A 15,212-nucleotide genomic window follows, 5' to 3' on the forward strand; every position below is an offset into this window, starting at 1 on the left:
AATTACAATGCCCCAGGGATGTATGGACCCCCTTATTGAAAGCTAGCACATGAACCACATTGGTAAAAAAAGCAACACATTTTACCCGAAATATTTATTCACTTCCCAATACAAAACCATTATTAAAGTAAAATACAGTGCATTTTATACAATCAAAAAGCAACGGGTGTGCATTCACCAGCCGAAACGATCCACCAGTTTACCCTGGTCGTCCAGATCCTTCTGCACCTTCTTCCTCATGTAAAAGATGGGACAGTCTCGGCTGGGGAGCAGGCAACGGGACAACATCAGTTGCAAACTTAATGATTTGCTGCACCTATATGAAATGTATTGGCCAATTCCGATGTTGCTATAGACTGATCATATTCATCATGGCATTAACAGCAGTCAGTCTTTGTATGCAAGCATGCTTCATGGGATAAATTTGCTTTTAATGAAAAAGTACAAAACACAGGTCAAATATGGAGATTGATGACTAGTAATACACATTTTGGCTGACACCGGAAGATGTACTTCAGTGGCCATTACTACTGCCTCTCTACTCTTATGTATTTCAGACCTCAGGGCAGGTATAGTGTTAGTAAGGCTAGGCTGCTAGCGAGCCAGGTCTCTCTGCCAAAGTTACCGGGTTTGATCCCCAAATATCTGTAGCCTAACCTGTAAAGCAGCGTTGAGCGAGATGCCCTAAAACCCCTTTTCTGCTCCCTTAGGAGATTGAATTACTGCAAGTCGTTTCGTATTGAACATCTGAATTAACTACAGGCAAAATGCCTTGAAGTCACCTAGGTCAGGGTTGGTATATTCCAACTGTTCTTTACCCCACTTTCCTGTTTCTCTCTACCAGATATACCCATCATTTAATTGAATACAAAAGATATCTGAAAAATGAATGAATAGTCTAGTATAGACGTAGAGAACTATATACTCCAGTGTGTGTTACAGCACCTGGTACAGAATATATACACTCCTGTCTTTGTGTGTTTTGGAGAGTACCTGGTACAAAGAACGTCCTCGTGGAGAGAACCCTGGCAACGCTGACACTGAGTCCAGAGACGAGAGAAACGCTCCTCCAACGTCCTCATGTGGAAGATCTGCAGAACACGAGCTAAAGTGTTAGCTAGCAACAGGCTTAGCTAGTGACAGTATCCCTTCCCAAATAAAACTTGGAACAAAAAGAGAAATAAACTACATTGTGCCATGTGGCTATTGGGCCCTCACAACATCCTGTTTTGATTAGGAACCAAAAGGAAATATTCTTATGCAAGGTGTTAGCCCCGTAACAAGCCATCCGATCGAAATGGCATTATAAAACCAGAGGTTCTGACTAGATCCCAATTTCATCTACAACTTACCTCCTTTTGGTAGAGTTCAGACTCTTTCTGTTTGCAGTAATCACACACCGCAGCTGCAGAGACAGTAACAGGTTGCTATGACAACAGCAGTTTCACAGACAAACTCTAGCCAGTTAGCAGAGAAGTGCATTCAATTGATGCAAGCCGTGTATCACACTAAATTAATCTATCTTTATAATCAAATATCTAATACTTATTCGCAATAGCAGTTCATGCAAAGATAAGGAGCTTTCCAAAGAATGTAAAGGGCAGTTGTCCGAGTGAATGGGTAACCAACCATCCGTCTTGAGGACAGCCTTGCAGCCGATACAGGTGCTTCTCTTCTGGGCGAACGCCATCAGACCACCCACCCTAGAGGTCAGCACAGTCTTACAGCGTGTGTGGTCCCCCTCTGGAACCAAACAAACTATGTTCAACACATTGAACTCTTTTATTTTGCAACACTAGAGGATGCCCTTCACTGTCCCGATTGAGGTTGCATAATGGTGTTTTACAACCGGTGGTATGTATTACTGGTACAAAGTTATTTGTGGTATGTACTACTGGTAAAAAAAGTTAGGTACCACTGGTACATACCATTGTAGCTGGGATTGTATTCTTGAATGTACGATAATTGAAAACATAGATAATTGAAATGTGTGCTTTGTGCATGCCATCATAACTTTGCGGAACATAAGCAGCGTTGCTGACTTTGTATTTCCTGTTTCCCACTGCCCATGGCCTTCTTGCAGTTATAAAGTACATGTGTATAAAGGGGCGCTGGCACTCTACTAAGCCCTGCTGCCTAATGTCAGTGTTTGGGAATCAGTGTATGTGTGCTTACTCACTGAGCAGGATGCTCTCTGCCTTGCTCTCTCCCAGAATGGGCTCAAATATCCTGAGCAGGGGCTTGGACAGCTGCTGCTCCAGGTAATACTGGGTGTCGATGGGAATGTTGTTCTCCAGCACGAAGATGGGGTCCTGGCATGACAATGGTGATGGAAGAGTTTACCAGTGTCGGGGCCCACAAGGTCATAGGAACAGACAGCCCAACAGGGTCTATAACTATGGGGCGATTCAGCTCTCTAAAAGGCTGAACATATTAACATATTGAAAATCATTGTTAAAACGCATTGGAGCAAACATATTGAGTGTGACTTTTGGTTAGTTAGAAGAGAATTGGAGATCAACCCAGCATTTTTTTCTCTGTTAATCAATTTGGTACAAGGAGAACATTTTGCCCAAAAGGGATATGAATAGGCACCAGGTTAAACAATATAAGTATTGTGCGTTATATATGTTCTATACAATCTATACCTCTGACTTCATGTATGCCGCTACACCCTTCGCCGCTTTAATGATGACATAAGGAACTCTGTCTCCCAGGTTTGGTGCACTTCCTGCGTCTCTCTTCCTCATCCTGAATAATAAGATACAAAAATAATACCCATATGTAGCATAGGCAAGCGGGGACTTTTGATGCATGGCATGCTGCTGCAGTTTCATATCTAAAAATACAACGTGAGGACCTTACTGTCTCATTTCAATATAAAACTACAACAGGACCTTTCTGTTTCATTTCATTATAAAACTACAACAGGACCTTTCTGTTTCATTTCAATATAAAACTACAACAGGACCTTTCTGTTTCATTTCAATATAAAACTACAACAGGACCTTTCTGTCTCATTTCAATATAAAACTACAACAGGACCTTTCTGTTTCATTTCATTATAAAACTACAACAGGACCTTTCTGTTTCATTTCAATATAAAACTACAACAGGACCTTTCTGTTTCATTTCAATATGAAATTACAACATGAGGACCTTTCTGTCTCGTTTCAATATAAAACTATAACAGGACCTTTCTGTCTCATTTCAATATAAAATTACAACATGAGGACCTTTCTGTCTCATTTCAATATAAAACTACAACAGGACCTTTCTGTCTCATTTCAATATAAAACTACAACAGGACCTTTCTGTCTCATTTCAATATAAAACTACAACAGGACCTTTCTGTCTCATTTCATTATAAAACTATAACAGGACCTTTCGGTCTCATTTCAATATAAAACTACAACAGGACCTTTCTGTCTCATTTCAATATAAAAACTACAACAGGACCTTTCTGTCTCATTTCAATATAAAATTACAACATGAGGAACTTTCTGTCTCATTTCAATATAAAACTACAACAGGACCTTTCTGTCTCATTTCAATATAAAACTACAACAGGACCTTTCTGTCTCATTTCAATATAAAATCACAACATGAGGACCTTTCTGTCTCATTTCCATACAAGCCTACTACGCAGGTACCTTTCTGCCAGCTCCACGTGAGCCTGCTTGCCGGCGTACTCCTGGGCAGTGCGGGTCAGCTCCTTGGTGATGACCAGCTGGCTGATGTCTATGCGGTTACACAGCAGGTCCGAGATCACCTCCTTGGCATGCGCTACCGCCCCCTGGGGGTCACTGGAGGCAACACGCAGCACACGCCACACGTTAGCGTCCACACTTTGTTTTCAGGACTCATTCTAAAGACATAAAGGCAACGCTTGATTGAACTCAACACTACCATACTAGAACACAGTTAAGTCAGATTTAAGTGTCAAACTTTTTATCATAGTGTTGCACAACTACTAACTATACGCAAACTATAGTAGAGTGCATTTCATCAGATGTACTCCTGGTCAGCATGTATGTAAAGGAATAAAACCAAAAAAGGATCTCGTAAACAAACTATAAATCACTTACTATATAGTACTGATTTCATACATCACAGAATGAGTTATAACACAGGGGTGTAAATTGGAATTATGTCCATATTTGGGCTTACCGTTCAATGAGTATGTTCTGCAGACATGTGTTTATTAGGTTGGCCACCAGGGGGCAGTTGTCTCTTCTGACTGTCTCAATGCCCTTGCAGTCCATCTTCTCGTGCGTGTGAGCACTGGACGAAAAGTAGAGGCCGGCATAGCGCTTCTTGTTGATCAGCAGGTATGGATAGTACACCTGAGGTGGAGCAATCACAAAGCTAATACAGGGGTCTGCATTCAAGATTCATTTGAGGTATAATTATATAATTTTTTGTGGTACCTTCTCAAACTCCAGCCGGATGGGGGGGGTGAAGTGTGAGGACACCCACTCTGCTGCTTCCCTGCCCAACTCCATGGCCTGGTCCACCCGCTCTACGCCCAGCTTCACCATCACCGAGTCAGTGTCCCCATAAATCACCTTAACACAGACGCAACGTTCGATACACGCGTCTCATTAACAAATAAATAACAATTTTTTCTATAGTTTATTATACATTTTTAATTTTATTATATATATATATATTTATTTTATTATTATCATCATCATTATTTATACACGATAAAATACAATAAATTGTGGTCTAAGTCGGAATCTTTACGTTTATTAATGCCGTCAGAAAGTCAGAAAGAGAAAACACAGACATCCCCCAGATGGACAATGTTGAATTCTGGGTTATTTTGAATCATCACAGGCTTATCATAGTTAGAGATCCCTCTTCCCCTCCTACCTTATCATAGTTAGAGATCCCTCTTCCCCTCCTACCTTATCATAGTTAGAGATCCCTCTTCCCCTCCTACCTTATCATAGTTAGAGATCCCTCTTCCCCTCCTACCTTATCATAGTTAGAGATCCCTCTTCCCCTCCTACCTTATCATAGTTAGAGATCCCTCTTCCCCTCCTACCTTATCATAGTTAGAGATCCCTCTTCCCCTCCTACCTTATCATAGTTAGAGATCCCTCTTCCCCTCCTACCTTAGCATCTGCTGTGTAGCCGTTGGCTACCGTGTACTTGACCTCCACCAGCTGCTTGGTCTTTTCAATCATCTGTCTTCCGAAGCCGGTGACGCTCTTGACCCCACAGAGACGGTAGAACAGAGGTTTATAAGGGTTCATGAGGCAGTAAAATAATGCAAAGTTATAAATATATATTTTTTTCTAATCTTGTATGTGTATTACTATTCAATAATAATTCATATGTAATTATAAATCATATTTTGTTTTAAAAAATTACTCAAAGCACTATTTATTAGTGAAATGTTCACTCAAAAATAAATACAAAATAATTAATGACACCGAACAAACCAGGAACACCATAAAAAAAAAAAAAAAGACTACTTCTGAAACCACCGATACAAATGAGTATTTAAAATGTCATACCAAAAAAGTCTGTCCGACACCAATCGAACTTCAGCTATTCTCAAACTGTGACGTAATCTTCAGATGAAATGAATTGAGCTGTCCCAACGTTGCAACCTTTGACCTGAGCTCACCTGGGAGATCTCGAGACAGGGCAGTTTGCCGACCTGCGCGCCTGTGAATCCGTACACAGAGTTAGCGCTGATCTTCAGTGCCAGCTGGCGGCCATCCAGCACCTGCTTCTTAAAGGGGTCTGTTTCATTCTTTAGCTCTGTCTTCGCCCTGCACGCGCACACACATTTATAAATAGTTAAGAAAAGTAGGAAAACATTTCTTTCCCCATCCAAGATCATTAGATATATATTGGTTTTTGGATGCCCTTCACGCAAACCAAGCAAAAAAATAACTATACTCTAGTAACTTGTCAATGGGCATTTTACATTCTATAGACTAAATGATTATTCAATTAACAATGAAAATGGACATGAAAGCGATGGTCAGTTGCAGCAATGTAGAGCCAATGGTTTAGGCAGGCACACACACACACACACACAAACACACACTTAGGGTGATCAAATGTGACCTCAAGCCAAATAGTTCTGGGTTCGACTCTGATGTCTGCAACCTAATCTGCAGTCTGACCTTGCCAATTTCCTACGACCTGCTCCTGAGTAATGATGTATCTGAATTTACACTGAGGCAGACATTGGGCTCGATCCCAGTACTTTTTTGCAAGGTTTCCCTCTCAACGTACTTCTTCCTGGCAGACAGCAGGTTCTCTAGGATCTCTGGCAGCAGTCCTTTCCTCACAGAGCTCTTCACAAACTGGTCCCCTGTTGGAGTCTTGATGAAATCCTCCGGAGACAGGCTGAGGAGACACAGACCACAAAGTTAACTAAATAATGCTTTTAAACTAACAGAGCTCAACACAACAACACAGTTTGACCACCAAAAAACAAAATTAAAAACATGAAACCTTGGTCAAATACTGAATACAAACTCTTCATCTAATTTGTTTTGATACTTACTTATATTTTTACTATTGATATAGCGGGTGCACTGGTATTTTGATATTACGCTTCCCCCGATATCTGTAGCTGAATAGTGAAGTTGCTTTTCTGTCTTTTTCGGTAGAGGCTAACAATTCCAGTCAAGGTGTTAACTAATAAAGTGAGTTGTTTAGTTTACATCAAGGAAATTGGAAGTGACTGAGAATTTTCCTTTAATTATTTTGAGGCAAAGGAAGGCAGGGCAGGTTGGACTTCTAAAGCAGCCTTCAAAACAAGAAGACCAGTATAGAGGTAGAAACTACTACTTACCCTAGCTTCTCTGCAGTGCCCCTCTGGAGCAGTGTGGTGTAGCAGAGGTTGTGAGCCATCATGATGGACGGATACAGAGAGGAGAAATCCAGGGTGGCGATGGGAACACTGTAGTACCTACAACAGTCCAGATGGGGGCGTTATGAAGTAGAAACGTTATGTGAAAGGGCATTCAAGCCATGCACTCCATTTATAGTATTCAGAATGGGGCAGCTTTTTTTGTAAACATTTCCATACCCTTTTTCTGGCTCAATTACAGTTGCTCCAGTGTAGTCTTCTCCACCTTGTGATTTCACGACAGGCATCACCAAGCCCTGCTTCATGGCCTAACAAACATACATGATAGAACTTCAAATAATTTAGCAAATGAACAAATGTAAAACAAATAAATACCCAACACGAAGGAAGGGCAGATGAGATGCAAAACCAAAGGATTTCCTTAATATCACTACAAGAGCTTTAAAACTGTCGTTATTGAGACGACAGCCTTAATGAAATGTTGAAATCGACTAATGCCTTCTCCTAAAGCTCAGGATCTTTATATTCCGACACACGATATTCAAACAGCCGTCGGTCCCTCACCTGTCGCAGCAGCTGGGAGACCACCTTGATCTGCTGGCCCCTGGAGAGCAGGTAGGTGAGTGGGACGCCCGTCACCCTGGCCATCTCCATGTAGTTGATGACGCACATGAGCTTCTGCAGCAGTCGCAGTGGCAGGTAGGCGTCCTTCAGACAGTAGACAGCCAGACGCCGGCGGGTCTGCTCGTTACCGTTCTGGGGGGGGGGGGGGATTTAAACCAACAAAGAGATTTGGTTTCATTTATTTATTTGTGTAGTTTTACACTATTGAAGTTTGTGTGTAAGGTCTAAGGCGAAGGTCAGGGTGGTTGTATGAATGGGAGTGTAGCAAGTGGGGGTGGTAGTTAGAGTGGGGTTTGGGGGGTGTTTGTGGGGGCTTTAAGGGTTAGGGTAGTGTGAGGACAGGGTTAGGGCGAGGTTGTCCTCTTACCTGCAGATCAGTTATGATGGAGTGCTGCACGTCCTCCTTCTGCTCCTGCAGGAAGTGGTAGCTGACGGCGTTGAGCGTGTACGAGCGCAACTTGTAGTCCCTGAGGAGCACCTGAGAGGAGCAATAACTTGTTTAAGACCAATCCAAATCCAAAGGAACTAGAGCTGTAATTAACGATCCATTCATTGTCAACTCATCTGTTGATTATATTCTCTTATTCTAATAATTGATAGATGCGATTGTTTAGTCTATAAATAACCGTACAGACTGCCCAAATTGAGATTTGCATACTTTTGAGCCACCAAGGAAAATGACTATTTCATTTAGAATAATCGTAACATTTCTGAAGCAATACTCAACAAATCAACCAATTGAGACTGGAAAGGTGTCCACGCTGACCTGCAGCAGGTCGAACTGAACCCGGCCCTCCATGTTCATGATCTTGTTCTCCCGCCGGCCCATCTGCTTGCTCTGGAAGTTAGAGTCTCTCAGGACCGACTTGATGCCTTGCATCCTGCCCAGGTAGGGGAACAGGTTTACCTGCAGGGAGAAGGGGGCGGTCACAGACGATGCATCAGAAAATAGGAGGTTTGTCGTTGACAGACTAGTTAGAGATCTGCGCGAATGCTGACCTTTTGCCGGTCTAGATTTATAACCCTCATGAAAATCTTTTGAACTAGAAAATAATCTGATAAAATTGATGCATAGTTTACAATGATGATCAGCTTCTGAACTAAAAGAGATTATCAGCCTTTGAACTAAAACGTCATCTGATTGAACAGTTTAAACCGCAGTGAGAAGTTTAGAATACCAAAAATGAATCCAAAACATAATCGTAAATAAAAGTATTTCATTCATTTGTTATTTTTGACCTAAACCTAGAAGTATGAGTAGCTTCCTCAGAGAATGGTTTGACAAGGATTTTTTTATATTCACAGGCGGTATCCCAGTGGTTCATGGTTATCACCTTCAGGTTCGCTGCCCTGTTGAGCAGGTAGGGGAAGTCAAAGTTCTGGATGTTGTAGCCGGTGACGATGTCAGGGTCAGTGGTCCTTACAAACTCCGCCCAGCTCTACGCACGTAGAAGAACAACAAAACCCAAAGTGAAACTAGTAAATGGATACGCAACACTCACAAGCCAAGGGCTGTGTTATCTCACCTCCCGTTTCCTCTTTCTCAGTTAACTGACATCTATGTGTCATAGTGCTTATCTGATGACAAATGTAAGTGTGTGTGCATGTACCTGCAGCAGCTGTTTCTCCTGTGTGAAGCACAGGATCTGGGAGCCCACGATGCTGGCGCAGGACTGCAGGGTGAAGACGGTGCGGATGAAGGGCTCCTTCTCGCCCTGCCGCTGCACCATGGAGGCGATCTGGATAACCGGGTCCTTGTCCGCCTCCGGGAAGATCCCTGCGGCAGTGGAAAGACAGGCCTTAGTTACTTCTGCTTTCCGTCCACATATTGATTCTGGCAGATCTATATCAACATTGAAGTACAGTGATAGCTATCCACTTCCTTGAAGGGTGTGGTAAAAATGATCAGACTGCCAAAACTCCATCTTCTTAAAATGTCCTCTTCTCTCAGAATCCTATCTGTGTGCCTCTCAGTCTCCATGTCTGTGGGCATGGGCAGTGTCGTGCCCACACAGATCGAAACATGGGGATTTATTGGTTTTCAAGCACTATTGGATGAAACTACCTAGCCAGGGTAGTTTGGACTTTGATAAAACAAAAATCCAAAGATACAGCTATCGGTGGTGCTAAACACTCATTTGGAATGATATATTGGAGTATTACATTAACAATGTTGACCATGAGAAAGGGGTACTGACCCAAACAGAAAAAGTCATATTTAATATCCTCATAAAATAGATTGAAATGTAGTATCTAGTGCTAGAACTAGATAGAACAGCTCCCAAACACCCTCCCACCCACACACACAGCTACCGAGACCAGAACAGGTTCATCCCCAACCAGCTGTTGCATACCTGATTTTAGTTCAAACAATATATGATTTGTTTGATGGTGAGAAACAAAATGGAATCGTCCTAAATGATTGTGATCATAACAGCCAAAGTCACGATAGGTTGAATCCAATAAATGACAACACACCCTTCCTTCCTGCACACTCTATGTCAAAGCTGAGGACCCTGAGGGGCACGATGCGCTGCCACTCCCCCTCGGCGGGGTGGCTGACCAGGTCGGTCCAGCCCACGTCCACCTCGTACTGACACAAGGACACCTGGGGGGAGAACGGAGAGAGAGACACACAGAGAGACTCAGGGGGTCATTTAGGCAGTCATAAATCATAACGAGTCATTTATCCAAAGCGTATTCCTGTTTTTATAGGGTTTAATTACGTTGTTATATAGGGTTTAATTAAGGAGTTGCTAATGAGTTAAGTATCCTGCTCAGGTAGGCATTGTGGGGACAGTGGGAGTCTCAGAGTTGATAAGTGGTTGGTGTAGACTGGATGATTAAGATTTAATAGTTGCTACGGGCCGTGCCGGGAGGAGGAAAGTGATGCACTGACCATGCTGGGGTTTCCTGAGGTCATGTCCCCGGGGGCCTTCGCCTGACGGACTCGGTATTTGCCCTTCGGGAGCTCGATCCAGCAGCAGCCAACGACATCGCAGTCCACCATGAACCTACCGACACACCCCAGCACCAGAGGTTAGCACGGAGAAGTAGCAGGGAGGAAAGGTTACGCAGGTAGGAGGGGCTGAAAGGGCTCTGGAATGACTAGCATTCATCTGTATATCCTACACAGGAACCGCTGGGGACAGTGGTCACATCATGAGCATGAAAGTCATGAAATATATGAATATGCCCTTGAAGCATGTTTGAAAGTCACCAGCCGCCTCGTTTTCTCCTCGACCACTTACTGCTGCTGCTCGCCGCTTGAGGTATCGTGAACGAGCAATAGCAATGTCAGGGTTTCCCACAAAAAATGTAGCGGAGGCAATGCACTTAGTTTTAAGACACCTGTGGGAAGGATGGCGGGAGGACAATGTTTCGAAACGCACCTTAGAGTTGGCCTCTAAAAGGCAATGCATGATGGGACAGACCACTGTATCTAAAATTCACCTGATTTCAAAGTCAATGTTAGCCTCGTAGGATTGATAGTTCTGCTGGCCGAAAGGTCCAAACTTGATGCCCTGCTCCAGGAGCCTCTTGGCTGGCGCTATGAGGCGTGGCATCGCCATGGTGATCCGGAGGAAATCCTGGACGTGCCTCCCATGGTAACCGTACATGCCTGTGGAAACAAAGACCCAAGCTTAGCCATTCTATGAGATATTAGGGGAACAGATAGTGGGACGGGATGGATTGAGGTGGTACTCACTCTCTTTGCGTGTGATGTCTACAGCAAGAACAGTCACAGAGATGTTGTCCTTATTTGAGCGCAAATCCTTCAGCACAGCAGAGTTCAACTCTCTCTTGAAATCCCCCAAGTGGGCAGACGTGAATCCTTTTTATCCAGAGAGGGAAAGACAGGCAGATAGAGCCAAAAAAGATTCTGGGTAAGATGTGTTGTGGAAGAAAGGTAGAGAATCAAAGACCAAGGGATGTATGCTTATATTGTTCTTCACGCTGATTTAAAGGAATTAAGATGACTAAGCCTAACTAGAAAGGGATAAAACCAAATATTGTTATTCAGGTACTCTATAATAGTAAAATAATGTAATTAATAAAAAATACCAACACTTTATATACACTCTCTCTTCTTTGGTAGTGCTGGCCTAATCCCACCCCTTCTTTTTGTTGCTACAGTGACTGAAAAGGTATTGATGCTCTGGTGGTTGGTGTTTGGACTTGGTAATGCTATTGTTGCCAGGGTGAAGCTTTCACCACAGAAGAAGCCCACTGCATGTTGACAAACCCGCCCCACAAGTGCAGTGCTTACCACTGGGCGCAGGCGTGTAGAAGTAGGGTGCGAAGCCGTGCACATGGCAGCAAACACTGTTTCCACTGTCGGTCACACCAAACATGCGGATGATGGGCACGGTGCCGTTTGATTGGCCGGGCATTCCCGCCACCGCGCCTCCTAGACAACACAAACAACAGCAATAGATTATATTCAAATGAATAAAAACTGAAAAAAACATCCATGTGGGCTGTGACTAAGACCACTTTGATCGTGCCTCAGAATGTAATTAGAATTAATCGTTCCAAATGGATTGCATCCATATGAAGTTGACTTCCAAAATTAAGCAACGGTCATGCCCATTATAACTTCTATGAATGAGTGCTGGTACTTTCTTGCTCTTTAACAACACTGCGTTCACCAACAAGAATTCTTTTCAATCAGTCTTCCCACAGAAAACAAAAACCATAGTCGCTGGAATTTCTATCTTTTTCTATCCTCAAATGAATGCAAAACAAAAACAAGAACTTGTTATGTCGTGCAGTTTCCTGTGATTATGTGTGTGTCGCTATCTTACCCAAGTAGTAGTCGAGGTCTATCTGTTGGAAGACCAGCGTGTCTGAGCTGGCGTCAAGCGGCGGGGCCGGGGGTCGCCGCCACTTAGGGTTGATGTCTGCTGAGAACAGCTCGCCTTACAGGACAGAAACAAAATATCCAAACGTAATCAGGGAATTACTTCCTAAGACATACTTTGACCACCTCTTTATTATGATAGATAAAAGGGAAATTGGAACCGCAACTTCGACTATGGTGATGGGGTGCTGCCCACTGGTCACCATAGACGTTACCTTTTCTTAATTTTTAAAATGTTTGCTTGTATTACTTCTTTGTGTAACCAGCAACCATTTAACTCCTTACCATTCCTGAAAGGAGGCAGATTCCCTTGTTAATCAAGAGGTTTTTTTCTTGTTCTTCTTGGCGCTTGGGTTAGGGGGGGTTGTCATAAAAAATGTGACCTGTAAAACCCTTTGAGATTGTAACGGCGATAAAGGGTTATATAAATAAAATCCCATGACTGGAGCTGCCTCAACTGGAATGGCACAATCTTTAAAAGTCATGAAAACGGTGATACATTCATTGTGAGCGCTCCGAAACTGTTGGGACGACGATATGGCCACCCCCAGCAGCCCTCCATCACTCACCCACAGGTATGACGCCGTGGCCCGCCTGCCCCTCCCGCTCTTCCCCGTCCATCTCGGCTTCGTCCATCATGGCTGAAAGCTCTTCCTCAAACCCGGACGGGCTGTCCTCCCACTCGCTGCCTGGCTTGCCACGCTTGGCCTGCGACACACCGCCCACCAGCGGCCCTGCGTTTCGTTTCTTTCCGTCCATGTCTACAAGGAGGAGGAGGAGGTGTGGAAGCAGTCACGATGGAGGCAGGAGATATGGTGCTAGAGGGTTTTTAGAGGATTTGACTGCTGTTTTGGGTGTAGGACTCCGAGCCAGAAAGTATCGGAATTCACTGCAAGTCGCCTAGGGAAAAGCCGGTGCAAAATCACAATCACTGCAGTGAATTCAGATACATTCATTAACCATCTTACGCAATAATGTCAATAGGTAGAACGCTGAGATACCTTCCAGCTGGGAGGCGACCACCCTAGCCACTGTGGTGTATGCTAATGGGAATCATGGTATGCAGAACATGATAATCCGATAGCCAGCACACCATCTCCCCTCTCTCGGGATACAACGAACAGTGAAATGGTACACAGCATCACAGGTTAGTGTTGGATGAGGTGTTCAACACTCTCCACATAAACGCTGATCAACTGACGTGTGCAGTTGTTTACCATTTATATTATTTTATTGTGCTACAACAACACATGTGCAGTTGACGATCCCTATAGTTACTCTGCACTATGTGTATTTTTTGTATTGCATAATTTGACTGTTCTCCAATCACATTCTTCGATTATAGAACCTGAAAGAGCATAAATTGATAAAAAGGGACATTATAAGGTTTAGATTTCGAAATAATGAGTACAATAGTATGTTCTGATTTAACAAATGAAATCCCCTTATACAATTATCCAAATTTGATCATAAACAAGTATGTGAATTAAAATGATTGTACACGTTAGTAGTTTTCACAGTATTATAATCAAAACAGTCAGTTTTAGATATTCAATTCCAACAGTAGTGCGATGCAAGGTGTTATTTTTTTGTTTTTATGTAATCAAGTGTAGAACAAAACTGCTTCCAAGAACCGCATGGTATGATGGGGAATATTTTAAACCCTAACGTTATGTGCAGAATTCATTATTTTGTTGTTCATTTGGTTCGAATAAGATCGATAAGGATTATGATCTGTTGTGTTATTAGCAGTGCTATTTAGGACAGGAGGTTTAACACTTGGAACTTTACGGTCAGTGATCTTTACATTTATACACAACAAAAAAAACATCATGCAAGATGTTTACCAGCCAGCTAAAAGTCGAGATCAACCTCCAGAACAAACAAAACAGGGTCATCGATTTAAAGCCCGAAATAAATCAGCATTTATATTATTCCACAACATAACGTTGAGTTTCTTCAGAAAATATCAGCTAGCCAGTTAACGTAAACAGATAACGAACGTAGTATTACAAGTCATGAAACTGCATGATTACTTTCACGCCTACGTGTGCATAGCAAGCGTTATATTCATAAATCTTGATTAGACCTGGAAACCATGTATAGATACCTTTAATAGTAACTTGGTCTCAGCAACCGAAAGTTGACATCAACTCCCGCCAGTACGATTTTAATTCCCCCTTCTAGATGGCGCGGAAAAATACCAACCTCCGGTGAGGGTCTTTCTCATTTCCGGTGTAAGGCGGGGGAAATAAGGCCCAGACAATGACGTCACCAACTACATCAACGTGAATCGATAAACGCGAATTTATATTGTAAGATTTACATACATAAATGATAAACAAATCATCATGTTCCACGATTGTATCTAAAAATGTAAAGAATAAATATAGTCTCATATAATCAACTATAATAACACAAACCTAATCCCAACAGTCAAATGTTACTCTGAATTATTATCGGAATAACCTCTTGTTAAATATTTATTTACTCTCTCCCCTGTTGTATTTTTATGCTACTGCGAAGTATTTATGTAGTGTATGCATATGTATTTGTATATTTGTACACTTGTATATTTGTATATTTGTTAATTTGTAATATAATACATTGTGCTCAAAAGGCTGTGAAATGTTTTAAAAGGTATCTTCCTTAAAAACCGTATGCCTACTCCAATAAAGTGGTTGGCCGTAAAATAACATCATAGGAGGTGCACTGGGAACCGGAGCTTAATTTTTCACTTTAACTCACTGACATTTGAGCTATATAAAGCGGATGTCTCTCCCAGTGCCAATCCCCATAATAATAAAGTGTGTATTATTAGCTGACTAATAAATGCGTTTTTCTTGTTGCAAGCATCTCCAAATATAATCAGCCATGTCG

At 42.5% G+C, this 15,212-nt stretch overlaps 1 protein-coding gene across 1 annotated transcript; it reads right to left on the reverse strand.

Annotated features, from left to right (window-relative positions):
* Positions 1 to 90: 90 nt before the first annotated feature.
* pold1 (polymerase (DNA directed), delta 1, catalytic subunit) lies at positions 91 to 14,535 on the reverse strand. Its single transcript, XM_079745679.1, has 27 exons — positions 14,443 to 14,535; positions 12,902 to 13,093; positions 12,277 to 12,390; positions 11,739 to 11,879; positions 11,178 to 11,303; positions 10,922 to 11,090; positions 10,368 to 10,482; positions 9,947 to 10,076; positions 9,079 to 9,245; positions 8,803 to 8,907; positions 8,235 to 8,375; positions 7,836 to 7,946; positions 7,409 to 7,600; positions 7,064 to 7,152; positions 6,827 to 6,943; positions 6,262 to 6,375; positions 5,642 to 5,789; positions 5,124 to 5,219; positions 4,431 to 4,568; positions 4,171 to 4,346; positions 3,654 to 3,806; positions 2,649 to 2,751; positions 2,180 to 2,312; positions 1,630 to 1,743; positions 1,353 to 1,405; positions 994 to 1,091; positions 91 to 262 (listed from the first exon to the last, which is right to left on the reverse strand). The coding sequence occupies exons 2-27, from the start codon at positions 13,089 to 13,091 to the stop codon at positions 175 to 177; spliced, it is 3,321 nt and encodes a 1,106-aa protein (XP_079601805.1). The 5' UTR covers positions 13,092 to 13,093; positions 14,443 to 14,535; the 3' UTR covers positions 91 to 174.
* Positions 14,536 to 15,212: the final 677 nt, after the last annotated feature.

Source organism: Pollachius pollachius (assembly GCF_949987615.1).
Source record: "Pollachius pollachius genome assembly, chromosome: 11".
Classification (NCBI taxonomy): Eukaryota; Metazoa; Chordata; class Actinopteri; order Gadiformes; family Gadidae; genus Pollachius; species Pollachius pollachius.

Bases quoted from the DNA above. Each gene is read 5' to 3' on its own strand.
- pold1 (XM_079745679.1), bottom strand. From the start codon at position 13,091: ATGGACGGAAAGAAACGAAACGCAGGGCCGCTGGTGGGCGGTGTGTCG. The intron at 10,077-10,367 runs GTCAGTGCATCA...TTCTCCCCCCAG, and splicing joins CCTCAGGAAACCCCAGCATG to GTGTCCTTGTGTCAGTACGA. The intron at 4,569-5,123 runs GTAGGAGGGGAA...GTCTGTGTTAAG, and splicing joins GCTACACAGCAGATGCTAAG to GTGATTTATGGGGACACTGA.